The sequence below is a fragment of the Zalophus californianus genome, chromosome 1 (genome assembly GCF_009762305.2).
Source record: "Zalophus californianus isolate mZalCal1 chromosome 1, mZalCal1.pri.v2, whole genome shotgun sequence".
Lineage (NCBI taxonomy): Eukaryota > Metazoa > Chordata > Mammalia > Carnivora > Otariidae > Zalophus > Zalophus californianus.
The window spans coordinates 52346724-52373428 of record NC_045595.1 but is presented as its reverse complement, the minus strand read 5'-3'; the positions used below and the strand labels follow the sequence as shown (position 1 = coordinate 52373428).

General features: G+C 47.1%; 1 protein-coding gene across 4 annotated transcripts in view; it reads right to left on the bottom strand.

Moving 5' to 3' along the window:
- Window positions 1–26705, bottom strand: part of SLC6A11 (solute carrier family 6 member 11) — a 135174-nt gene that overhangs the window by 82390 nt on the left and 26079 nt on the right. For all 4 annotated transcript variants that reach the window (XR_003518396.2, XR_003518397.2, XM_027586058.2 and 1 more), the window contains exon 5: window positions 25363–25495. Coding sequence is in view for 2 of the 4 variants with exons in the window: in XM_027586058.2 (XP_027441859.1) it covers window positions 25363–25495 (133 nt within the window). In the remaining 2 variants the exon portion in view is untranslated. The remainder of the gene's footprint in view (window positions 1–25362; window positions 25496–26705) is intronic.

Genomic DNA, 26705 nt, shown 5'->3' with positions numbered 1-26705 from the left:
AGCACGACTGGGTGCCAGAGATGTGTCATATAGTACCTCTAACTGATATTCATGCCACTTGAATGGGTTCTATCCCCATTTTGCAGACAAAAACAAACCAACCCCCGCCCAAAACAACAAAAACAACAAAAAGAACCCTTGAGGATTAAAGAAAGAAGTGGCTTGCTCCAGGTCACAGAACTATAAGAGATCAGAAGTCAGCTCTCTCCACCACACAGGCTGTGCTCCACGCCACACACCTGACTAGACATGCCTTCCTGTTTTCAACTCCTGTTTCTTCTGTCTGTCCTTCACTTCAAAGATCCAAACAAACAAAGGTCCAGCTTGCTTTACTTTTTTGGCAGCAACTCATCATAGCCTACTACCCCAGAGTGGGAAACACTGTATTAGTCCAGTCTTCCCCGACTTCCCCTCTGGATGGGCTTGCCTCTGTGTATAGGGCACATATGCCCATTATATATGGCTGGAAAGCACAGTACTAAACATCCAATCCTTAGAGAATCAGTGTTTTGAATATCAATGTATTTTTACCAGCTCTGGTTTTTGAGAGAAAACTACCTGAATTCCTAGGTACGAACACCAGAGCAGGCACCAAATAGTCTGGTATATCCTCCCCTGAGATGTTACTGATCTCTGGGAACAAGGTGCTAGGAGAATGTGAATCCAAAGAAAGGATGTCACCATGGGCATATCTTGCCTCTTCATCTTTTTAGAGGCATTATTCTTTAGACCATTCTAAGAGAAATAGGAAATGAAGAAAAAAATTCTGTTTTAAGCAACCAACTTCTAAATATGTGGAAGGAGTCATGTTTCACAAGAAAAGAGTGAAGATATTCACTATTCGAGATGATGGTATTTCAGCAATGCAGAAATATTTCCACGGGAAGCTGAAGTTATAATTTCTATGTAACAATACATGGTATATCGTTATCTATGAAAGTTAGTCTATGTGTGGAGCCTAAAATAATATACCAAAACACCAGCCAGCCTTGGGATCTGTGCTTCAGGGCATCATCCAGATCTGGGTTGAGGAGGGAGAGAAGGAGAGGATTAGGGCTGGAGGCAGCAAGCAGGGTGGGAGGACCTGGTTCTAGTCACCACTCTACCATGGTGGCAGAGACCACAAGCCCCATTTCAAGATTCATTTTCCCCTTTTCTATGGTAACAAAACTCCTAATTTTTGACTGGATCCACGGCTGCCTAAAATAAAGACAACATTTCCCAGATTCCCTTGCAGCTAGGTGTGGCCATGTGACATTATGGCCAATGAGATACACATGAAGGTGTCGCGTACAACTTCCAGGTTGTGTTCTTAAAGGGAAGGGCTGTATTCTATCCTTCCCTACTTCCCTTCCCACAGGCTGGAATGAAGACCAAGCAGTAAGCCATCTTCAACCATGGAAATGAGGGCAACACCCAAAGGAAGGTAGAGCAATGGAACAGAAACAGTCTGGGTCCCTGATAGTAGGCAGATTACACCTAGACTATAATGGGAGGCAGAAAAACGGTCTTGTTTCCATTACTGCTCTTTGAAATCTCCATTGTAAAGAGTCAAAGATGTAACTGAAATATCTAACCACTGATTGCCTCTGTGATCTCGGATAGGTCCTGTTCCAGCTCCAAGTCTGTATCATTTTTCTTAAATGAAGGTACTAGCCCAAATGATCCACACTATTCCCTTCTACTCAGAATGAAGAGAAGATTCGTTCAGGATCCTCACCCTGAGGATGCGACCAACCTTCTACACCTGGAATCAACTAGGAATGCAACAAATATAGTCAGGAAGTCTTCAGAAAGATCCAGTTAGTAAAATTAAAAGAGCAGCTAGAACAGACCTGTCAAAGAGATCACCATTTCTGATAAGCCACTGTTTCAACCTTCTCTGTCACAGTTGAGAATGAGCTTGACAGGGTGAGTAGCCAAATAAGGTGTGAACCCCATCATCAAGTACAAAGGTGCATACATGGGTTAGAAGGTCTCAGAGATCTTCCTGAGCCTCCATCCTCTTCATGTGTGAAATGAGGATAATGCCTATTTCAAAGATTGATGTGAGAATTTGAGATCACCACGCAAAGCACCTGACACACAGACACTGCTCAATAATTGGAAGGATTGTGATTGCTTTTTTTTGCCATTTTAACATTTTTTATTTAAATTCAATTGATTAACATATAATGTATTACTGGTTTCATAGGGACAGGTCTGTGATTCATCAGTCTTTTATAATACCCAGTGCTTATTACGTCACATGCTCTTTTTTTCATATTCCAATATTTTATTATGTAAGTTTCCAAACATTCAGAAAAGTTGGAAGAATTTTACTGTGAACACCTATATACCATCTAGATTCTACCACTAAGATTTTTTTTTTTTGCCTTACAAAGATTTTATAAATCCCAGAATCAGAACCTCCCCTCCCCTCTCCCAATAATTGGAAGGATTGTGATTGCTTTTGCTGGCCATCACTGGGTCAATAAGCAATGGCCCTCCAGCTCAGTGAGTGAGTAGCCTTGGCCAGCAGAGAACAACATATATGGGAGGGTTCAAGAATATAAACAGAGAGGCTGGAGTCATCCCTGTCTCAGCTGTAAGGGGGGACAGGAGAGTGGCTCCTGAAAATCCTTATGGGATCCTCTCACTATCAATGGGAATGAATAGCAATGTGGTGGCAGCAGAAGGCTGGTATAAAGAGGTGGTAAATCACTGGCTAGGAAAATCTGGGTGAATAGGACCAGAGATATGAAAAACATCAGGACAGAAGGGAAGTGTACCTGGCCATTCTGAGGAGGTGCTGGAGCCAGACTCTGGAAGGAAGGCTAGAGGGTAGCAGGAGTAAGCCAAAGTGGCCATTATAAGGTGAGAATTCTCTGGAGTCCTGACTGAAGCCAATAGCTGTGGCAGCTGAAGGGGCCAGGCTGCAGAAAGTACTTAGATGGAATGGAAGGAATTATACCAGGATAAAACCCATAAGACCCAGTTCCAAATTAAAAGAACAGAAGTGACTCAAAGACTGCAATGAAGGGAAGGATGGGTCCCAGCTGTGTCATCATGGGGATGAAGCCTGCCCTGTTAAAGGGGGGAGCCAGACTTTCAGGAAGAAGCCAAGGACAATAAGATCACCAACCTTCATGAGGCTTCAAGAACCCAGCGAGGAAGGAGCTTGGGGGCTCCCCACTAATGGGTATGTGGTTTTGGGGGGATCAGGTGAAGCTTATGGGGGAAAACTTGCTGAGACTTCTCAGATTCTAACCCCAAAATGCCACTGCCAGCCCTGATAGGTTATGAAGGAAAGGTCAGATCAACAAGGTATCTTCAGGGGTTGGTGCATTGTGGGCAAGGCACCGAACATCTTAGGAACGGTGTTACTCTTTCTTCTTGCTGATAGTTGGGACCATAAAGATCATCTACACCCATGGACTGTTCCAACCTGGAGATCCCATGTGCTTTATTATTTACTAATCAGGAGCATGCTGGTTGGAGCAGAGCTTAAGAGGGAAAAGTGCTCTATTTAGGAGAAATGGAAGATCAGGAGGTCCCTAATAATGATGGGACAAACATTGTTGGTTCTACATGCTTTCTTCTTATGTTATCCAGTGCTATAAGGTGGAAACCATTATCATTCCCCTTACACAGAAGTGGAAACTGAGACCCCCGAAGCCAAGTATTTGGCCCATAGTACACCATTAGAAAAAGGCAGGATTCAGGCTCAGATCTGTGTGACTCCAAAGCCAGCACTCAATCACTACACAGCCCCACAGGGAATTCAAGTGTCCTTATAATCCAACCAGCTTCATCTCACACATCTCCCTGTGTTCCCCAAACAAACCCTGTACTTTCATGCATGTAAGCCTTTGCTTTTGTTATTCCCTTCACCTGGAAGGTCCTTTTCCCCTTTTCTAGGTAACAAAACCGTGTCAACCTTTGAGACTGGTCAATTAATATGTCTTCCAGGAATCAGCATTAGGACACAGGATGAAATGCTTCTTCTGTAGCCTACACCACACTGGGCAGTTCAACATACAGATAAGGGGATCAGCCTTGACCACAGAATAACCAAGTTCAAATCCAGCCTCCAGCACTTTCTATGTACATGATTGACTTTTGGCAAGTTATTGTCTTTCTAGGTCTTGATATTTTCTTCTATAAAATGGGGATAATAATATAGCCAAATATAACTCAATCCCTTTGGAGCCTTGGATTCTTAAATCTATGGGATATGGATAATAGTTCCTACCTCTTATGGTGAAGGGTGAGAATTAAATGAGCCAATATCTGCACAGCACCAGACACAGACACTTGACATATCAGCCCATAGCAAGCTGCCTCCCATACTTCTTTCACTTAGCTCTTATTTCATTCTACCTTCTCATACACCTGCCTCTCCTTCTAGGGTAGGATCTACTGAAGGGCAAGGGCTTTATTCATCTTTGCCCATCCTGCATGCTTCTCACAAAGGCCTACAAAGACTGTAAATAGTTGATGAATAAACACATTCTGACCTCAATAACCCAGAGAGAACAAATGGAACAAAACAGGATATAATCCCATGTGTCCACAATGGGCCTTAAGTGTAAACAGTTCTCACTTTGAGCCTCCCTGAGGATAAAGAACTTTCTGTCTAATTCAATTCACCAGCCATTCATTGAACCCACTGTGGACCGGGCCCTGTGCTGGTTTTGGAGGGCATGCTGATGAATGAACCGGGCCCCTGCCTACACAGACGTAAGAGCCAGCCCCAGACACAGACAGCCATAATGGTAGACCATTCAGTGGCAGCAGTGGGAGCTCAGGGACACAGAGTAATGAGGGTTCAGGCAGCTCAGGTGACAATGGTGTATGGAGAGAGCTCCTCATGGGCCTGCACTTTGAAGGGGGAGAGACTGTCCCTATTGCTCCAAAGAGTCCTGATCTAGAATGTGCTGGTGAACACATTCCTCAGAGCAAGAAGGATCGGGACACAGAGCAAGTGGAGTGCTTCAGCCTGGGACCATCACCTCCAGGGAAAGAAATAAGCTTTGCATGGGAGCAGAAAAGCTGGAGGCCCAGAGGTGACAAGATACTTAAATAGCAACCATGCTCATTAAGAAGGCTGAGCCCAATTCAAATCCTTGTCCTCAGGATATCTAAAAATCACTGGATGGGGGAGTCTAGTGTTTAAGCCTATTTCACGGTGAATTAAGATTAACTAGAGAGGCAATGGTATTGATTTCCACATAGCTCCACCATAAAGACCACAAAAATGAAAACAAATCCCCAAACAAGCTCAAGTGACAGAAATATTCCATGCGGTGCCCAGCCAAGCTTACACTAGTATTAGGAGCTATTATTTACTGCCTGGAAAACACAGTTGGTACCTTGGCTAATAATGATTTAAACCCCATCTGGTATCACCATGGAGACCAAGAGCACCATTAAAGCACACCATGAAATCCCAGGCAGGGCTTTACCAGTGTGGGGTGGCTGTCGGGTAAGAAGGACCAGCCCACATCCTCTTATGGTAGTCTTCAACACGCTTGCTCATGGCAATGGAGGTGTGGAGGGGAGAGAGCCAACGTGCAGGGACTGTGTCTGCAGCTAGAAAGAGCAGCGTGCTGCCTGGCCTGCAAGCATCACCCACTCTCTGAGACAGACCGCCTCCCATCCATCCCACAGGCCAATCACATGGAGTTCTCCTGGGTCTTCCTTAGGAATCCTGAGCAACAGGGATCCCTCCTAGATCACCTGTGCTGCCTGCAACACACTCCTTCCAAGACAGCTTCACGTCTTGAAAGAAGAATCTACACTTGCCTCTGCTGATGGAGACCCACACTCTGGCCTCTCACCTCTCCACTCAGCAGCCATCCCGGAGGACACCAGGCACACCTTTTAAGTCAAACTCAGTAATTTCTTAGCACTTGTCCTCCAATTTTTTGCAGCTTTAACTTTCCCTCATTAGATGATGTCTCTGGGTTGTCTGCTTCCTTTCCTCATGGTTTTTTTTAGTATCTTTCACAGGCTCATTTCTTCACTCATTCTTTCCAGCAATTAACCAACCAATCGGCCAACTTTGATGAGCATCTGTCCTGTGCCAGACACTGTGGGAGGCACAGAGGATGCGAAGATAGATCAGGGGCAAGCCCTGCCCTCTGTTTCATGGGGGCAGATTCAGAAGCTGCTTCCCAGAAGTCTGGCCTCACCCCACCTCTATTCACTCTCTACCCACTCTCCTGACTTTTCTTACCTACTCCGAAAGTTTTAGGAGTCACCGATGTCCCGATGGCCTTTAGTCTCCCTCACCAGCCCAGATGAATCTCAAGCTGAAGACCAACACGTTCAACTCCCTACGTATACATTCACCTGGATTTCCTACCACCAATTCCACATGCTCAAAACCAACATCATGACTTTCTCCCCCAAACAGGTTCCCCCTTGTGTGTCCTTTTCTTGGATAATGGAATCATACTTACTCTGTCTCCCACTCCTCACGAATAGAGAAATGCACAGCTGGACTCCACTGTCCTGCAGCCCCTTCCCTGCACCGAGGCTGGACCGGCTCTCACGGCATGTGGCCAGCTGCAGTAGGCTCTCTCCCCACCCTCCCCCAAGGCCTCATCATCCTGGCTTTTCTCTACTTCCCAGAGAACTCCACTTCCTTTTCAGGTTCCTCCACCTCCCAGCCTCCCCAAACCCCTTATCTTGAACCCTCCATCCTTTTCTTGCATTCTCTCCCTGGGAAGGCCACCTGTTCCTGGAGTTTCAATTCTATCCATTCTAAGATGTGTGCCTTTAGCACTGTTCACCTTATTATCTCTAGAATCAGGATGCCCCCCCCACCCCCAGCCTAGGTGGCAGCGGCAACATACTTGCTGTTCCCTGAGCATAAGGGACCTAGATCAGAGCTGTTCCTATTATTATCACTTCAGTTGAGTGGCTTTGTTCGTTAAAATATTTTAAATTAAATTAATTTAAATCAATTGGGGCTTGATGTGTAAACCGTCCTTTTAAGAGATTACACTGTGTTTCTGCAGAAAGGCACAGAAAAGGGGGTGAAAGTTGTTACTGAAAAGCAAACATAAATCATTAGAAAAACAATCACAATCTCATATTTTCCTACAAAGAAAAAACCAAATACAGTTGACCCTTGAACAACAGGTTTGAACTGCTCAGGTCCACCTATATGTGGATTTTTTAAAATATAAATACAGTATAGGGCTGTATATGTATTTTCTCTTAAGATTTTCTTCATTATTTTCTTTTCTCTAGCTTATTTTATATAAGAATACAGTATATAATACATGTAACATACAAAATATGTGTTAGTCAACTGCTTATTTTATCAATAAGGCTTCTGGTCAACAGCAGACTCTTAGCAGGTAAATGTTTGGGGGGGGTCCAAAGTTATACATGGATCTTGGACTGTGCAGAGGGTCAGCACCCCTAACCCCCATGGTACTCAAGGGCCAAGTGTACTTTATGGATCTGAGAAAATACCTTCCAGTAGATGGAGCTGTATTACATTGTTACTGCAGTACATGCAAACTGATAACTATTAAGCCTCAAACAATACACCTGCCGACAGGAGAATCCACCAAAGAAACTTCAAAGTGGTGACAGTCTCTGAGAGTCTCCTGTGGCTACTTCACGTGTCACATAGGAAGTTCAGGCAATGCAGAGCGGGTGAATTGGAAGTATTTCTGCTTCTGGTAAACATCCTTCTTAAGCGGTAGTATTATGTACTGGCATATAAAATAGTGGCGTAACTTAGATCAGATGAAATAGGGAATATCAGCAGTTTCTCATCATTTTGGGGACACAAGCCCCTTCCAAAATCAGATGATAGCTATGAACCCTCACCCTAGAAGAATGTGTCCCATAATTTTTATATAATTCCAAAAGGTTTGGGAACCCCCTGAAGCATCCGTGGACCCCAGGTAAAGAAATCGTAACGTATATGGTGATGGCCTCACTGCCCAGCCCTCCCTCCTGGGCTTCAGACTTCCCAGTCCACGGTGCAGACAATCTCTACTTGCAGGGCCAAATGGGGATCTCCCTCAGCTCCAGCCACGCCTCGTCCTCCTGCCATGTCACCCATCTCGGCCAACAGTGGTACCAGGAATCACGCATTTAAGCCAGGAACCTAGGTTTCCTTGTAGATGACTCTGTCCCCTTCCCCCTCTATATTCAGTCCTGGGGAGCAGGGGCTGACGCTCACTCTTGTCCTCAAACCCGTCCTCTTCTCTCCACTGTAAGACTGCCACCATATCCCGCTGAACCACCACAGTGGGATTCAGCCTCGCTCCTATCTACCCATTCTCCATGCCACAGTCACAAGGGCCCTTTTATAAAGAAACCCTGGTCATATCACCCCTCTGTTTTCAGCCTTTCAGTTTCTCACCATTACTTTCATCTTCTTACTAGGCTTGCCTACAAACCCCTCCTAAGCTAGTCCCTGCCTACCCATCCAGCCTGCCCCTCTCCATTCCCTCTCGAGGAATGCACACACTGGCCATGGTGAACTTCTTTCTATTCCTTTCCTGAGCCATGTTCCCTCCCTCTCTCTCTCTGGACCATCCCATGTATTACACAGGGACCACATCTTAGATATTTGCCTCTGTGTCTCCAGGAATTACCAGTGCCTGTAATCCAGTAGGTGTTTAATAAATGCATGCCGAATTAATCTTAAAACACATGGTTCCATAAAACACCAACGTAGTATTAAATGCTATGGTAAGGCAGACAATGAAGTGGGAGCAGGTGACAATACCTCTCTAAACCTCAAAGTGCACACCCATAAAGCAGGAATGAAAATACCTACTCAGTGGATTGTTGTAAAGATTAAACAATATAATGGAAGTTGGTGGTTGTCACAAAAGCAGTACTGGTGTCTAAGGGGTAACCTGGAGATTTATGGGCCACTGAGGTCATCACAAAGATTAAGACACATCATTTAATGACCAAGGGCTAAGAAAGCTGGCAATCCTGCAATGCATGGGACAGTCCCCACATGACATAATATAATCATAGTCATGTTTCTCATGATTTCCAAATGTACCACCAGACATTCATGTGTGTGGGGGGGGATGGGCTATTTATAATTATTAAGCCTAGAATCTGTTTTACAAATAACTTCAAAGTATATTTTATTTCATTTTAATATAAACTGAATTTTCCAGGGGGCACATGGGTGGCACAGTCAGTTAAGTGTCTGACTCAAATTCAGCTCAGGTCATGACCTCAGGGTCCTGGGATTGAGCCCCACATTGGGCTCCACACTCAGTGGGGAATCTGCTTGAGGATTCTCTCCCTCTCTCTCCCTCTGCCCCTCCCTCTGCTCACACGCTCTCTCTTCTAAAATAAGTAACTCCTTAAAAAAATAAACTGAATTTTCCAGAAATGCAATCCCCATGTAAACAGAAGGTAGACTGTACTCTCTCTTTACCAAGCGTTAATGTTATTCATCATTTCAGAAAATCATATCACTAATGACGAGGCCACAGATGGAAGCTTGGCGGTAGTCAATGCAACCCCCTTCTGTCAGTCCACATTTGCAGTTGTTGCATTCGTGCTGACTCCGTAACGTACATGGTTAGCTCTTATTTCAAGATGTAAACCACAGAGGAAAACGTACTGGTGATATCCTATGGCAAACTTGGCTCTCTTGTCTTCCAACCAGATGTATCCATGCCAGGTTGCTGCCAGCACCGGATGACGCTACTGCCTTTGTGGTGTGCCTGAGCATTTACATACTGAAATACATATTGTTTTTTTTTTAAGATTTTATTTATTTGACAGAGAGACAGCGAGAGGGAACACAAGCAGGGGGAGTTGGAGAGGGAGAAGCAGGCTTCCCGCTGAGCAGGGAGCCCGATGCGGGGCTCGATCCCAGAACCCTGGGATCATGACCTGAGCCGAAGGCAGACGCCTAATGACTGAGCCACCCAGGCGCCCTGAAATACATATTGTTTTATACGTTGCTTCCTTTTTGCTTCTCCTTTAAAATATCACTGGGGTATTATATCAGCTTTCTTGAACTTATCTGTACAGGTAGATTATTTATGATTTGCATTTCAGGGAGGTAAAGGCAGTATTACAAATCTTCATACACAAGGGGCGCTGGGTCTGTGAGTGGCTGAAGCAGCACAGCAGGGGGCGGGTGTTGTAAAGGTCTCAGCGCCAGAACTAGCCTGGAGGGAGCCATTGCCCCATGGTGCCGATACTACTATTGTCAGGATACTGGGTCGATACTGACTGTGACACAACAGACTTGTGATTCAGGATAAAGATCATGTCTGGCTTCTGCAGAGTGAATTATCTTCTGCTTCAGTGTTCTCACTGGGGGTTCCAGTTCATCACACATGGGGGGTTGTCGGACAGGAAGGAAGACAGAAGCTGCCACCGCACAGTGCACAGTGTGAGGCCTGTAGGTGCCCCCTCCACTTTCCCAAAATATACCCCTACTCAAGGACCCTCAATGGATCCCCACTGCCCATGTTACCTCAGTCGTGCACTTGAAGTCTGGCCTTCCCTATGGCTTCCCAATTTCCACAGCCATCCTTGACTCTCCCTTTCCTCACTCCTCCTCCACTGGAAGGCCCAGCTCAGCCCGCCACTTGGCTGTCCTCCAAAGTGAAGCTCACGTCCTACCTCTTCCAAGAGTCCTTTCCAGACCATTCTGGGCCACAGCAGCTTCCTTATCCAAGCTCTGTACCAGGCTCATCACAGTGCCATTATTGGCCAGCTAATCTATACCACAAAATCGTGTGAATTATCTTCAAGTCAGGGGGTCCACTCTTCCTTCTCCACTAGGCCAAGAACCTTTTTAAGTTAGAGAATGGGCTTATAAAAATCACAAGCAATTAAATAAAAACAACAGTGATTTGCATGTGTCCTATGGGACAAGCGCCGGGCAAGTATTTGAATGCCTCCCCCCAACTTAAGCCCTGTAGTGACCCACTGACATGGGTGCTCTTATTGTCCCCAGTGAAGGTGAAGGAAACAGCTCAGAGGCAAAGGAAGGCCCATGCCCAGACATGCAGGGTGGAGTTTCGGTTCAAACTCGGTATCACCCGGCTCTACTCTCTTCCACCCATCCACCTCCATGGCACCCACCAACGGTGCCAGGCATGAGGTAAGCACTCGGGCTGATGAATAGTCACCTAGGCCAGGAAGGGAGCCAACACTTATTCAGGAGTGGAAAGAGCACTGTGGTTCTGAGATCCACTTTTGCAGATCTGCATTCAAATCCTGACTCCTCCAACAGCTGTGTGGCCCTGTGCACATCACTTACCTCTGTGGGCCTCAGTATCTCCATTTATAAAGTGGGTTTGCTAACACTCACCTGACAGTCTGTTGTGAAGGTTAACTTAAATAATGAACGTAGAGTGCCCAGCCCAATGTCTGGTACACAGTAAAGAGTAAATTGTTTACTCAGCTTAGGACAAAGACCCGAGCTTTGAACCTGGGTCAATCTGACTCCATAGCTTCTGAGACACCCTCCCCATCTCCCTGCATCCCCACTCTAGTCCTGTGAGATCACCCTTCCTTTGCTGCTGGTCCTTAGACAAGGGTCTCACACCTACAGCTGCACACTTGGGATCACATACAATTCCTATGGACCCTGCTTCATTTTTCACTCCTTTACCCCAAGAGAGGTTTTCCCTCTGCTCTTTTCCTAGCCACTGGGAGGGGGGTTGCAGGGAAGAGGGCTTGGTTGTATGATTGTCAGGAAATGCTTTGGAACTTTCACCCCAATCAATCAAACAGGTCCTAGCTCATGACAGGCATCACATACTTGTCAGCTGAATCAACTAACAAGTGACTGCTCCGAGCACCTACCATGTGGCTTACCCCCTAGGGATACAGAAATGCAGAAAAGCCCCTGACAAGCAATGGATGCCCACTCACCAAATGAGGAGGAGGGAAGAAGAAGGGACAGAGGGAAAGAGAGAAGGAAAATGGAAGAGAGGAGGGAGGGGAAAAGGAGGTAAGCCAGGTTTGGGGCCTTTGTATAGTTCCTTTTTCCTGGAATCCCCTTTCTCCTCTGCCTTGGGGTAATTAGTAACCATCCAGCTTGGATGCCACTGCTTCCCTGGGGGCCATCCCCAGCACAGGGATGTTTCATAACTGCCTGTTTACTCGCTTGCCGACACTCCAGCCTCTAAACTTGTTTAGGGTTGATATCTGCAGTCGCAGGCGCAGGGCATGCTTAACAAATATTTGCTTCTCGAAGTAAGAAGTCTCCCTGAGCCCGCAAGCCTGGCAGGCATGAGACAATGACAGGCAAACTTGGGGCAGCTGTAGGCTGCCCACCAAGAACCAGTGAAGGAGTTAGGAGATGGCCAAGGATGAGGGTGGAGGGGGTCTGGAAGGCTTCCTGGAGGAACAAGAGACAAGGAGGGGCAGAAAAATAGCAGGAGCTGGAATAAGGCACGGTGCTGCCCCTTACCTGCCAGGGACCCAGGGAGGGCTGGTGGTGAGGGGCACAGAGACAGGGAGGCACGTGTGAGGGAAGGCTTGCTTGGGGTGAAGGAAACTTAACTCTTCTCCATCCAATGCTAGCATTTCTCAAATGCCAGGGCGAGATTCGAGCTGGACCTTCAACCATGGGCAGAATGTCAAGGTGGAAGGGAAGGCAACCAGACATGACGGGGCAGCTGCTGGGGCGAGGTGGACTTGTCTTGCTGGGGGAGGCGGGTAGTAGACAGAGGTTTTCTGGGTGGATGAGACCAGTGATTTTGGCAGAGGTTTCACACCTTTTAACCTTCCTATCAAAATGACCTCCCATAGGGAAGGAAAACCATATGAATAAAGTATTTCCTTTAGCATTTTCAATGATGGAGAAAAACCGTGAAGTATCCTAAGAGCCCAATGGTCACAGAGCAGCTTATTAGGTCATGGGATATTTACTCAACGAAATTTAAAAATCATCTTTTGGCAAAATGGGAGAACATACTTTGTGAAGGACTGTTAAATGAAAATGTACAATATTGAATTACATCATCTTATGATTAAACGGTATATAAACTATGTTTACATGTGTGTAGAACGTCAGAAGGAAGCATGTGAACAATCTGGGGAGACCATTCTTTTGCTTTGAAATAGCCACTGCTATAATATTGGTTGGGTGATTTTTAGAGACCAGAGTGGGTGCTACAGGTAATGGGGGGGCTACTTGAGAGTTCTCAAAGAAGTCATGAAGCAAAATCCATGGTTAAGGAAGCTGAGTCTGGCAGTGGTGGACAATGGGCCTGGGCAGGGTGCACAGCAGGGTCGCCCCTGTACTATCAGCCACGTGTAGGTAGGACACCTCTGGACGAGAGCATTGGAAAGACTCTATAACATGCAAGGTAGCTAGGCTACAGTCACACTATTCAAACACCAGTGTAAGGGTTTGCTGGGAAGGCGTTTTGTCAATGTGATTAAGGTCCACCACCTGCTGACTTTAAATAAAGCAGATTATCCCAGATGATCTGAGTGTGCCTGATTCCATCAGTTGAAAGGCCTTAGGAGCAGAAATGAGGTTTCCCTAAGGAAGAACCGGTGCCTGTGGGCAGCAGTGTCAGCCCCTGTTGAAGAGTTGCAGCCTGCCCTACAGACTTCACACCTGCCCGGCCGGCTGCCACAATCAGCAATGCCTCCCACAAAATCTCTGTATCTCCTCCTGGTTCTGCTGCTCTGGGTGAATGTTGACTGACACAGTGGCAACAAAGACGGGGAAGAATGAGGATCTAGCAAGGACTCCGGAGGAAGAGAGTGGCTCCCTGACAATTCGACTACCCTAGACTGAGCTAGCCCATTACTGCCAGGCCAACAGCAAGCAGGTGCTCTGTAACTTGCCAGCAACCCCCCGCCGACTTAGCCATCTACTCCACAGTCTGCCCAGGCTCACATCATCTCTCAGTGCTCCCCTGAACACCCCTTTGAGCCTATGCTCATCACCCTTCCCACATCACCCCTGCCTGGAGCTTCCTAGACATGCCAACCCCAGGTCCTCCTCCCCCTCCAGCATGTTCTGGCTGCCAGGCAACCCCCGCCTCAGTTGTTTTCTCACTAGTGACACCAGCCCGGCCACTGACCTATCACTGCACGCTTCATGCTAACCTTGACAGAAGGGGAAACTGAGGCCCTGAGGGATGAAGTGTGTGGTCATACAGCCAGAGAAGGTCGTGGTGGTCCACCCTGTATCACACAACTGGTAGGTTGTGGGGAGGGACAGTTGACTCCAAACGGTGGCTTATTCTATCCCACTTCATTGCCGTCTTCATCTCCTTTGCCAGATTCTTGAGGGCAGGACACAGAGCACACAGTTCTTTTGTGAGTGCCTAGCACAGTGCTAACATTCACTAGGCACAAAATGAGTACCCACTCGCTTCTGGTTTCGTTCTCCAAAAGCCCTGCACTTGGTCTCACACTGAGGGCAAAGCCGCTCTGACTCTTCTATGCCTGCCATAGGGGAGGGTGGGTTCCCATTTCCCAGGGAGGCCACCCACGTGGGCGAGCTCTGCAGAGTACCGGGGACCGGAGGCGCTGCGCTCCATATGGGTTAACAGTGCCCACTGCCCCCGCCCAGGTCCCCCTCGCAGTGCTCCAACGGGCTTTCTCAGGAGGCGGCCAGCCCTGCAGAACCCCTCCCATCCAGCAACCACTCGGACTTTGGGGGGCCTTTGTGCTTTAATAAAGACGGTATTACTGAGTCGCAAAGCTTCGCTCCTTTCCAACCCTCCACACTGCCAGGGTTCCCGCTAAAGGTGAAGCGCTGTCATTCAAGGCCAAAGAAAGGGTTGAATCAAGATGCTAAACTCTTTTGACTTAATGTGACAATCTACGGCTCTCCCCAAACCACAGTTGTGGGAGAAGCACTCCCAACTGGGCACAAAAACCCCTCGGCAGTGGCTTCGGGTGTCCTGGGGTTCTGGGGGCCCGAGGGCAAGGATCTCCCTGCGCTGGCTGCCTGGGCTCTCTGCATGCATCTCATGAGCGCTCTAGTTTCCTCTCTGAATGCAGACATCAGCCGGGCCACTGGGAGAGCCCTGCCACCAACGCCGTCCCCGCTTGCTTCGGGCTCAACAAAGGCCACTTGAGAGCCCAGAGACAGCGCTGCCCAGTTCCTTCCCTGGGCCTGTTCTCTTCCCTTTCACACATCTTTCCCTTTTATTTCCCCTGCCCCCTTTACTCCTGCTTTATGCCTCATTGAATCCATTAGCCACTTTATAGGGTGCTCCTGAAGAATAAATTTTCTGTGTGGGGCTCCTGGTTGTTTCCCCGCTGGCGGCTCCAACCCGCCTTGGTTTTGGGGGGGTAGGTGGTAGAGAAAAAGGCACACACTCCAGGGAGGAGCCTCCAAGGGCCCCTCAGGCTGTGCCTCCATGAGGCAGCTCTAGGTCAGGCTGCCTGGAGTAGGGGCCCTCACCCGCCCAAGGGCCCCACCATGTTCCTTCCCCATCGTGATGGGCTCTGGTCCCCCAGGAGCTTAGGGCACACAGCTTAAGCCCTGTGAACTTTGGTCTTCTCATCTGCAAAATGGGGATGAGAGTCATACCTTTCGCACAGGGTTGTTGTGAGGACTCAGTGGGTTAATGTCATGAGGGTTTTCGAACAGGGCCTGGATCAAACAAAGCGCCACTTAAAGCATTTGCTTTACTATTATCATCATGCAGACGACACGGGCTGTTTAAGAGTCCTTGTGCCACCTCCATCTCCTCTACTTGTTGGTGAATGAAGGAAGGGAAAGGGGAAAAAAAAATCATTCAAGGTTATTTGCAGCTGTTTCTGTGTGAGTGCGTCTGTGTGTGTGTCTGTGTGTGCGTGAGTGCGTGCGTGTGTGTGTGTGTGTTTTTTCTCCTGCCTTGGTGTCCTGGAGCTCTGAAAAGAATAAAAACAGAGCCCCAAAGCAGTGAAAAGGCAGGATTCTTCTTAAAATCCCAGCTAATCCTGCAGCTTCCTTTAAAGTGGCAATAGTAGGAGGCGGGGAAGGGACCAGAACTATTTTTGCAGTGCCCTCCCCTCCCAACGTCTGCTCCTGGAGACCAGGAAATGAGGGGGAAAAATCCATAAATCATTCACCCAGAGGAGGACAGAAGAAGTTGGGCAGAGGAGACAGCAAAGGACAGGAGCCAGCCGGGGAGGGAGTGGGGGATAGCATGAGGGGACACCCTGACTATCCGGGGGGCAGGATGGCTGCCTGCAGAGGGCAGAGGCTGGGGTGAGCCACCCCCATTCAAAAGTCCAAGGACTACAAGTTCTTGAACCCCTGTGCACCTTCTGGCCCCACAGAACAAGGATGCCACACCAAAAGTCGTCTGATGCGACCACTTCTCTCTACTCCGCTGCTGCCTCCGCCTTGGTCACCTGCTAACATGGCTCCTACAGCCTCTCTGTCTCCCACCCACCCAGAGCCAGCTTTTCAGGATGAAAATCAGATTATGCTCCCCCACTTAAGAACTTTCAGTGGCTCTCCATCACACTCGGAATAAAAGCCCAAGCTTTCCCAACAGCCTGCAAGGTCTGACCCCTGCCGATGTCCCCTGCCCCATCTCCTGCCACCACTAACTCTCTCTGTGCCCCAACTTGCTTGGCTGCACATGAACCAGGTCATTTCCATTTGAGAACTCCCCATGTGCTGCTCACCTGGCCAATCCCATCTGAGGGGTTCCCCTGCCCTTGTTCTTTCTTCTCCCAGCCCCGTTTTTCTTCCATCCATAGCATTTCTGTGACTTGTTCATTCTCCATCCCCCCTGCCAGGCTGTAAGCTCCATGGTCATATGGATCACTCACCACTGCAAAGAGCCCCAGCCTGGTACCTGGCACACAGTAAGTGTGCGACAGACACTTACTGGATGCATGAATGAGTGAATGCGCAACGTCTATAGCAAGTGAGCATTTGGATACAAGAAATAGCACATCTGGGGGCTAAAAACGCTGGGGTGAGATATTAAGGATCTTCAGAAGAGCTCCCCATTGCAATTATCACTGTAGCTTTACAGTGTTTGAAACAGGCCATGCTTTGGGTGACAGCTGTTTATGTTAGTTCCTTGTTAAATGGCAAGGAGTCTGCACGAGTTAGTTTAATAGATTACAGATCCACACACATTTTCTGTTAAGTGCCAGAGAGTGAATATTTTAGGCTTTGTCGATCACACAGTCTCTGTCACAACCATTTAACTCTGCAGCACTTAACTCTGCTTACAGAAATGGATGTGGCTATGTTCCAGTAAAACTTTATTTACAAAAACAGGCCATTGGCCTGATTTGGCTAATCCCTGAATTAGACTAAGGTTTAGCAAAGCCACAAAAGAAGGACAACTAGTAATGACCAGATTTTTCCATCTTCAATACGCATACAGGTATTGGGAAAACATTGCAAAACCATGACATTGCTTCACATGCTGTCACTTGATAAAACAGAATGAAGACAGGAACACACAGAACTTATTTGAAATTGCTGTTTCATAGAATATACAGCATTTCGTTTGTATTATTCTGCATGTCAGCAATATGCTTGCACAAGTGGGAAATTCTAAGAGCAATTTTTACTCTGGAGGTACTGGGGAGCCACCGAGGACTCAATATTTGTTGCATGTGTGGGTGAGTGAGTAGATGGATGGACAACAAAAATGGAGAGGACAAGATGTTTGCCAGGGGGTTACAAAGGGAGACTTGGTCAATAACTGGATGAGACATAAAAGGACAAGATGTCAAAAATGACTTGGTGATTTCAGGCTTATGAGACCAGGCCAGGAGTGGATGGCAGGGATGGTCAAGATGAATTTGGTTGATGAATTAAAAAAATTAAAGAAAACAATAATAACAACAACAAAAAAAGGACAGAGCAAAGTTGGTCTTTTCAACGAATGAACATCTACATGTAAAAAATAAATCTAGACACAGACCTTACTTACATCCTTCACAAAAACTAACTCAAAATGATCACAGACCTAAATATAAAACACAAAACTATAAAGCTCCTAGAAGATAACTGGAGAAAACCCAGCCCCGGCAATGACTTTTTAGACACAACACCAAAGGCAGGATCCATCAAATAGTTGATAGGATACATTTCATTAAAATGAAAAATTTCTGTTCCGCCAAAGATAATGTCAAGAGAGTGAGAAGACAAACCAAAGACTGGAAGAAGACAGTTGCAAGACACACATCTGACAAAGCACTGTTATCTAAAATACACAAAAAACCCTTAAAACTCAACAATAAAAAAGCAGCCCCATTACAAAATGGGCCCAAGACCCTAACAGACACCTCACCAATGAAGATATACAGATGACAAGTAAGCATATGAAAAGATGCTCTTCATCATGCCATCAGAGAAATAAAAATTAAAACAATGAGATACCACTACACACCTACTGGGATGGCCAAAATCCAAAACACTGACAGTACCAAATGTTGGTAAGGATGTAGAGCAATATTAACCATAATTCATTGCTAGTAGGAATGCAAAATGGTACAGCAACTTTGGAAGATAGTTTGGCAGTTTCTTACAAAACAAAACTCTCATTGGGGTGCCTGGGTGGCGCAGTCAGTTAAGTGTCCAACTCCTGGTTTTGGCTTAGGTTGTGATCTCAGGGTCTTGAGACCGAGACCCACACTGGGCTCTGCACTCCATGTAGAGTCTATTTGGGTTCCTCTCACCCTCTCCCTCTGCCTGCCCCCCCCACCATGCTCTCTAAAATAAAGAAATCTCAAAAAGAAAACAAAACAAAACTCACTATACAATCCAGCAATCACACTCCTTGGTATTTATCCAAAGGCGTTGAAAACTTATGCGCACACAAAAATCTGCACACAAATGTTTATAACAGCTTTATTCATAATTGCCAAACTCAGAAGTACCCAAAATGTCTATCAATAGGTGAATGGATATGCGCCCCTATGTTTATTCCAGTATTATTTTCAATAGCTAAGATATGGAAGCAACCTAAGTGTCTTTCAATAAATGGATGGATAAAGAAGCTGGAATGGAATATTACTCAGCTAGAAAAAGAATGAAATCTTACCATTTGCAACAACATGGATGGACCTAGAGGGTATTATGCTAAGCGAAGTAAGTCTGACAGAGAAAGACAAATACCATGATTTCACTTATATATGGAACCTAAAAAACAAAACAAATGAATAAACTAACAAAAAGCAGAATCATATCTATACATCCAGAGAACAAACTGATGGTTGCCAGAGAGGAGGCGGGGTAGGGGCATGGGAGATACAGGGTGGAATGAATAAGTCACAGGCACAAAAGGTAAGCACAGGGAATGGAATGCAGTCAATGGTATTAGATGCTCTTCATCATGCCATCAGAGAAATAAAAATTAAAACAATGAGATACCACTACACACCTACTGGGATGGCCAAAATCCAAAACACTGACAGTACCAAATGTTGGTAAGGTGACAGCAGCTCCACTTGTGGGGAACACAACATAACAGAGAAAGATATTGAATCACCAGGTTGTACACCTGAAACGAATGTAACACTGTGTGTCAACTATACTCAAATAAGCCAATTTTTAAAAAGGTGAATGGATAAACTGTGGTACATCCAGACAATGGAATATTATTCAGTGTTAAAAAGAAAGCCATTGAAAGACATGGAGGAACCTTAAATGCATATTACTAAGTGAAGGAAGCCAATCTGAAAAGGCCACATACCGTATGATTCCAATGATATGGTATTCTGGAAAAGTAGAAGCTGTGGAGACAGTCAAAAGATGAGTGGTTGCCAGGGGTTGAGCGCGGGGGAGATGGAAAGGTGGAGCATAAAGGATTTTTAGGGCAGTGAGACCATTCTGTAGGATACTCTAAGGGTGGATACCTGTCATTACACATTCATCCAAATGCCCAGAATGTACAGCATCAAGAGTGAGTCCTCATGGAAATTACAGACTTTGGGTGATGATGACGCATCGGTGTAGGTTTATCAATTACAGCAAATGCCCAACTCTGGTGGGGGATTTTGATAACGGGAAGGTTACACATGTGTAGAGGCGGGGGATATATGGGAAATCTCTGTACTTCCTGCTCTATTTTGCTGTGAATCTAAAACTTCTCTAAAAAATAAAGTCTTTAAAAACAAACTACAAAAACCAAGGACACAGAAAAATCACAAAGATGTCTCCATGTTGTGGTCAATTGATTTCAATTATGCAGAGTAAAACTGTTCATCATCCAGAAGATGATAATGTACAAACAGCTTGGAAGTTTCCTCCTGAAGAAAGTATCTTAGAATCCTACATCTTTGCAGAATTTATTAAATAATTGAGAAAGGTTTTTATTTATTTTTCTAATCCAGATTTCTAGCATTTCCAATAGTGCTTAAAGAGAGAAAAAAAAAATCACGTGCAGAACTAAAACCGTAGCTGTTGGACTTGGGTAGGGAAATAAACAGCTTTCGGAGTACCTACTATGTGCTCAGAACTACAATCAACATGTTCACACTGAGCCTGGACTCCCAGCTGGGGGCATGAGAACAGATGAGGATCAGGCTTAGGGAAGGCAGACAGACTTGGGCTTGAATCCCAGCTCTGCTCCTTCCAAACAGGGTGGCCTTGGGCAAAGCGTGCAACCTCTCTGGGCCTCTACTTCCTTATTTGTAAAACAGAGTTTTAACTTGAAAACCAAGATGCCTCCCAGCTCTGACATGCTACACTCCAATATTCCCGAGCCAATTCTCAGCCATTAGAACCCCCACATTCGTAGCATCTGATTCTCCAACTGTTCTATTGTGAATGCTAGCAGTAATACACTGAATTGCGATTGCTTACCTGTCTGTGCCTGCTCTGCTAGGCTGCTTGCTCTCTGGGGACAAGATTGCCCACCATCCTCTCTACTGCATCCCAGCACCTTGCAGGGAGCCCCAGGTGCAGGTGGAATTCATTCATTCCACAAATCCTTATTAAAGAACAGTTATGTGGCACCTTGCTATGTTCTGAAGCTGGAACGGAGTTGGTGTCTCTCCAACCCAGAGCAGCTTCTTCTGAGAGGAGAGGTTGCTCACTCTGATCCTGGGGAGATCCTGAAGGCTGGCCTCTGTGACATCAGAGGACTGTAAAGCACTTGACTGGGGTGTGGGATAGGACTGAACTGAAGGACATCTGTGGATACTGTCCGTGGAGGGGGCGGGGGATGCTAATGCCAGGGCAAACTCAGGAACCCACGTGCTGCCTGTTGAGGGGCTGGAGTGGGGCTGGGCCTTCACCTGAGGCCTTGTCACAGACTCATCTGTGATCTACTCACAGACCTGATCCCAAATCTCCACATAGTCACCAGCCAGCAGGTTGAGCCTGCAATGTCTGCCTCCAGGAGCAGGGGCCATGTTCGTTGAATTAAGTTAAAGCTGGGGTTATAGTTTTTACCTTGGATATAAGAGGGGACCGGGAAGCTTTTCTCAAGTTAACGAAATTTCAGAATTTCTGCTGAAGTCTGAGTATGGGAAGCAGGCTGGAACTCAGCCATGTCCTGGACAAGAGCAGAAAAACAGGGTTCTCCTTCCTTGGACAGCCTCATGAAAGCGGCTCTGGCCAGGGCCCCACAGGCAAGAGACAGGGGCGGCAGCTGCTCACCACTCAGGAAGACTCAGATGACCTGTGTTTATTTTTAGCTGTTTTTGTACAGAACGTGAAAAACCTTTGGACTCTAGGCTTGTGTCCAAGGTGAGGTGAACAATAAACAGTAAGAAAAGCATCAGCCCCTCTCTTGAGAAGACACTGTGTGCCGACTGGGGACTCCTGGTCCCCTAAAACTGTCAGAACCTCATCATTTATAAACAGCTGAGGAGCTGGGCCACCCGGCTCTAGTTCCTGACCTGACACTTGTCACTTACTGCATGACCTTGGGTAAGTCCCTTCCGCTCTCTGAGCCTCAGTTTCCCGAATGATAAAATAAAGGTGGGGGTGGACCAGATAATTTCCAAGAAATCACGTAGCTCTGGAAAACCGTATCCGATCCTGGATGCTAACCCTGGTCTTGAGCATAAAATAGGGGGAAGAGCCCCTGAAACCCAGCCTTCAGGAAAATGCTTAATTGGCTCATCTGATTTCAGTATTTCCCTTAAAAGCACCAGCTAGATCCAGCGGCAACCAACAACCACTGAGTACCTACTATGCGCTAAGCTATCTCATTAACCTCTTTATAACCAGCCCATAAGAAAACTGTCAGTGTCCCTACATCCCAGACAACAGGCAAGATGGTACACTCATCCAAGGCACAGGCTGTGTGGTCACAAAGGTGTGGGGTCTGCTTCCTACCTGAGGGTCCATAAGCAAGTTACTTACTTACTGCCACAAGCTTTGGTTTCCTCACCTGGAACAGAGATCATGATTGTCTGTCCCCTGGACTTGTGCCATGATCTGAATGGAGTGGGCATGGGAAGCACTCAGTGATGACTGACCATTACTATTACGAGCACTACGATCGCTGCCATCATTACTTTGTCTGCTGGAGACGAGAACAAGCAGGCTCAGGCAGAATGTGTGAAAGGACAGCACTCGAAATATCACAATTGTCTAAAATTTGATCAAGTCCAAAGACAGTTAAGATGGAAGCAGCTCTGGGTTAGTGCGGAGGTACAAAGTCTTCATGCAACTGAGCCCAGGCTCCTGAACCCCTTACCCTCTGGGTCTCCACCTATAACACAGAGGTAATACCTCCCCAGGTTGTGGGATTCTGTGTGCTAGTGTGGATGAAAAAACTCCTGGCAGAGTGTGCAGTGAGCAGAAGGCTGTGGATGAATGTTCTCTCCCATGCCTTCCCGTATGCCTCTTGTGAAATCTCCAAGAAAGCAACCTGGTCCTTCCTTGAAACCCAGTTCCTGCATTAGAATTCTCGACAGACAAGCTTGATGGCCCAGCCAATGGCAAGTGGCCCTATCGTGCATGGGACTCAGCTTCCTCCTGAGGGCTGAGTGGAACCAAATTTTGCTGGGGACCATATCCTGGGCCCAAGAACTCAGGGCCACCTGTGCACGTGGACGACCCAAGCACGTGCATGCACTAACACCTTGTCCAACGGCCCTCAAACCCCACTGCACACAACTGCCACCCAGCCAAGCCCACTGGCCTTGGCACTGACTCCCAGGAAAGTTATAATCGTGATAGAAGCAATCATAGTATCAACCATGACACCTCCTCCCTTCCCTTTACAGTTCACAAAGCACTAGCACATATGTTAACTGGGTAGGGTAGAGGCTATGTTTTATTCATCTTTAGATATCCACTGAATAATGCTGGGTAGAGATACCCAGAAACTACTTCTCAAATGAATAAATTTTATCTTTATAACAAGATTTTTTTAAGATCTCCCCATTATTCAGCACTTGCCATTAATTACCCATCCTGTAAGATTGGAATATGTATCTTTGCATCTCATCCTCGCAACCACCCCATGAGACAAGCCTCATATCAATCTCCATTTTGCAGAGAAGGAAACGGAGGCTCAGAGAAGTTAAGCGACGTGCTAAGGTCACAGCTAATGAATGACAGACCTGAGATGTGAATCCTGATTCCAGACTCTGGTTCTTCACCCCCTAAGTCATTCTCCTCCTCTTTAGCCAGAAGAGGCAGCAAGAAGGGGAACAGGAGCAAAGTGTATATAGTCTAAAGAAGTATGTCAATAATGCACTGATTTTTAGATTTAGAAAAACAGAAAAATCCTATTACTTTCATGATACAAACTAGAAAAAGCAAAGATCAGCAAAGTCATCTTGGCCGACAGGACATGAGTCTCTGTTCTTTCTCTGATCCCCCAGGCACATTTATGATTCCTTTCTAGTACATCCTCAGCTCCCTTAGAGCCCACAGCATGGGGGCTTGTTGGTATCTGTTTTCTTCTCTCCTAACTTCCCTCCAGCAGGTCCACCCACCTGTCAAACACTTACCACCGCAGGAGCTGAAGGAATCATCTTTTGTAAAAGGACCCAGAGTTAAGTTCCCATTTCCTTGGAGGTTTGACCTCCAGCCCCTGACCCAGCCAATAGCTTAGAATAAAGGTGATGAGCAAATGCCTCCCAGAAACAAGCAGGCAAGGAGTGTCATGATCAGGGTGAACCAGGAGTAAGTAAATCTTCATGTCCTCTTTCACACAAGAAAAAATGGAATTTCACAAATGTGAAATGGTCTTGTCTCAGAAGACACTAATGGGACTGACATGCAGCCAGAGGGTCAGGGCAATAGGAAATGGTGGAGACTGTGGCCAAGTAGAGTGTCCCTAGAAGGGGGCAGATGCTGCTCACCTCAGCCAGATGCTGCTGTGTAGGCATGCAGGCCCAGCGTCACCAAAACTTCCAACTTTCCAAAGGATACCAGGTTCGTATTTCCTTTTTCAACATGAACTCTCTGGATTTTTAAATGTTGGCAACTAATTCTTTACTTTCTTTTCTTGAATAAAACACACGAGTGGGCTGGACTTGTCCATGAGCTACACATACAACCTCTGTATTGATCCTCGTGGCACAGATGGCTGTGCTAAAGACGTCCCCCTGCTCGCCTACGTTTCGAGCCTCCTTGGCAGGTAGGTGAGGCCATGCCTTAGGTGTAGGCCAGATGCCTGTGGTAACCCCCTGACCAGGCCCGTTGAGAGTCGGCTGCCTCCTCCCATTTCTCCTCCCCGAGGAGATAGAGGCCCTGGAGGCTACATGGTACAGATGGTACAGCCAGACAACCAGATGGAAGCATCTGCCCTTCCCTCCACACACTCCAGGTGGGTGAGGTCTCGGGGCCTGTCAGTGTAGGCAGCCAGCATCGCCTGCCCTCACGCACACCTGGAGCACATATCTTCATTACAAAAACCACATGGTAGTAGTTTAGCGCTTCCAGTGTTCAAAGCACTTTACCTCCCCTTTCCTTGCACAGCTCTCCATGAGACAGGACAGGATTCAGAAGAAAGATGAATCAAAACAGGACTCTTAAATACAGAGAACAAACTGATGGTTGACCGAGGACCGGTGGGTGGGGGATGGGTGAAAACGGTGAAGGGGACACTGATGGTGATGAGCACAGAGTCATGTATGCAATGGTTGAATCATGAGATTGCACGCCTGACACGAATAGAACACTGTTTGTTCCTTACACATGAATAAAAAAATTTTAAAAAGAAAAAAAAAGAGGATAGGATTCGTTATTTCACAGATGAGCAACCTGAGGCTCAGAAGGCAGAACTGAACAGTCCTGAGGTGTGTGGCAGGTAAGTGGTACCCTGGGATTCTAGCTCTAGGCTCCTGAGTGGACTCCCAGTCCAGTGCTCCTCCTACCACCCCCACAGAAGAGCTGACTTCTGCAGTGTGAACTCCCTGGCACTCTCTGGGTCACCTGTGATCTCGTACAAGGACAGCTCATGTCCTCCCCTGCCGTGGCTAGTTGTTTCAAGATGCACCTCTTACCTTTCCTGTGGACTTGGTCCCCTTCCAGATGCAGAAGTAGCAGATGGTCCAGGCTGCCAGGAGACACAAGGCCAGCTCCCAGCGGAGGTTCCCAATGTGCTCGATCCCATCTGAGATGGCCAAGACCCGGCGCCTGCAGAGGGGAGTAGGGAGAGTCACGGGGGCTGGAGATCCACCCTGACCCCACCCCCGGCAAAGCTAGTGCTATAGAGGGGCAGGGATGGGCCACCCACTCATTCACCTGCCCTCCACCATTTGCCGAGCACCTCCTCTGAGACAAACCCAGGGCCAGCTCTGGGAACCCCAGAGAAGAACAAGACCCAGGCCTCTGTTGTCATGGATTCACTCATGGGGGAAAAGACAGGCCAGTTAGCAGATGGTTTACGATAAGCATGACAAGGGCTATAACAGAGGAAGTTGTAGGGACTCTGGAAAGACCAAGAAGCATCTAGTCTATCTCAAGGTTGCCGGCAGACTGCAGGACTATACGTACACATTCCAGGTCCCTCCCTGAGCTGGAGCAATTATACATCCCTAGCCTGCTGAACTAAACAGTGGACACTGAACTTGCTTTGGCCCATGGCACCTGTGTGACTCTCAGAGCCAGGTGGTGTGGTTCGCCAGCTTCCCTTTTCCCTACTGTTGTTGTCATGACAGGGTATGTATCAAGATGAAGCCTCTAGAAGCCTGAGTTCCCAAGTGACTACATGAGCCCTTCTGCTACCCCTTGTCGAAGATGTTGTGTGAGCAAGAAAGCAACTTTGTTGCTCTAGGCTACTGAGATCTTTGGAGGTATTTGTTATTGTGGCAAAAAACAACCAGTCCTGACTGATACAGGGGGTCCGGGAAAGCATTTTGGAAGAAGTGATATTTGAGCTACACTGGGAAGGGTGATGGAATTTAGTCAGGAGAGAGAGGGAGTGAAGGTGGTTTCAGATCGAGGGAACAGCCAGAACACGGGGCATGGGATACCTGGGGAAAGCTGGAGCACAGGGATCAGAAGGGAAAGGCAGAAAAGGTAAACAGAGGAGTGTCCCTGGGAGCCTTGAATAGCATGCAGAGAGCAGGGACGTCCCAGAGGGCCCAGGCCACAGGAGGGGGAGGACCCCTGGCTACACTGAGCCAATGCTTCCAGCCACACTCTTCCTTCAGAACCCATCAATTCTTCAGGGTTGACACAGGCCTGGCTCCCAGAGCCCACGCCTGGGGTTTGTGTTTCTTTAAAGTCAAACTCGCCACGCTCCATATTGTGCAGAACCGTGGCACCAACACAAACCCCCTCCAAACTCACTCCACGAACCCCATTCTGGCTGCCAAACCACCCCCGCTGGACCACGCCAGTT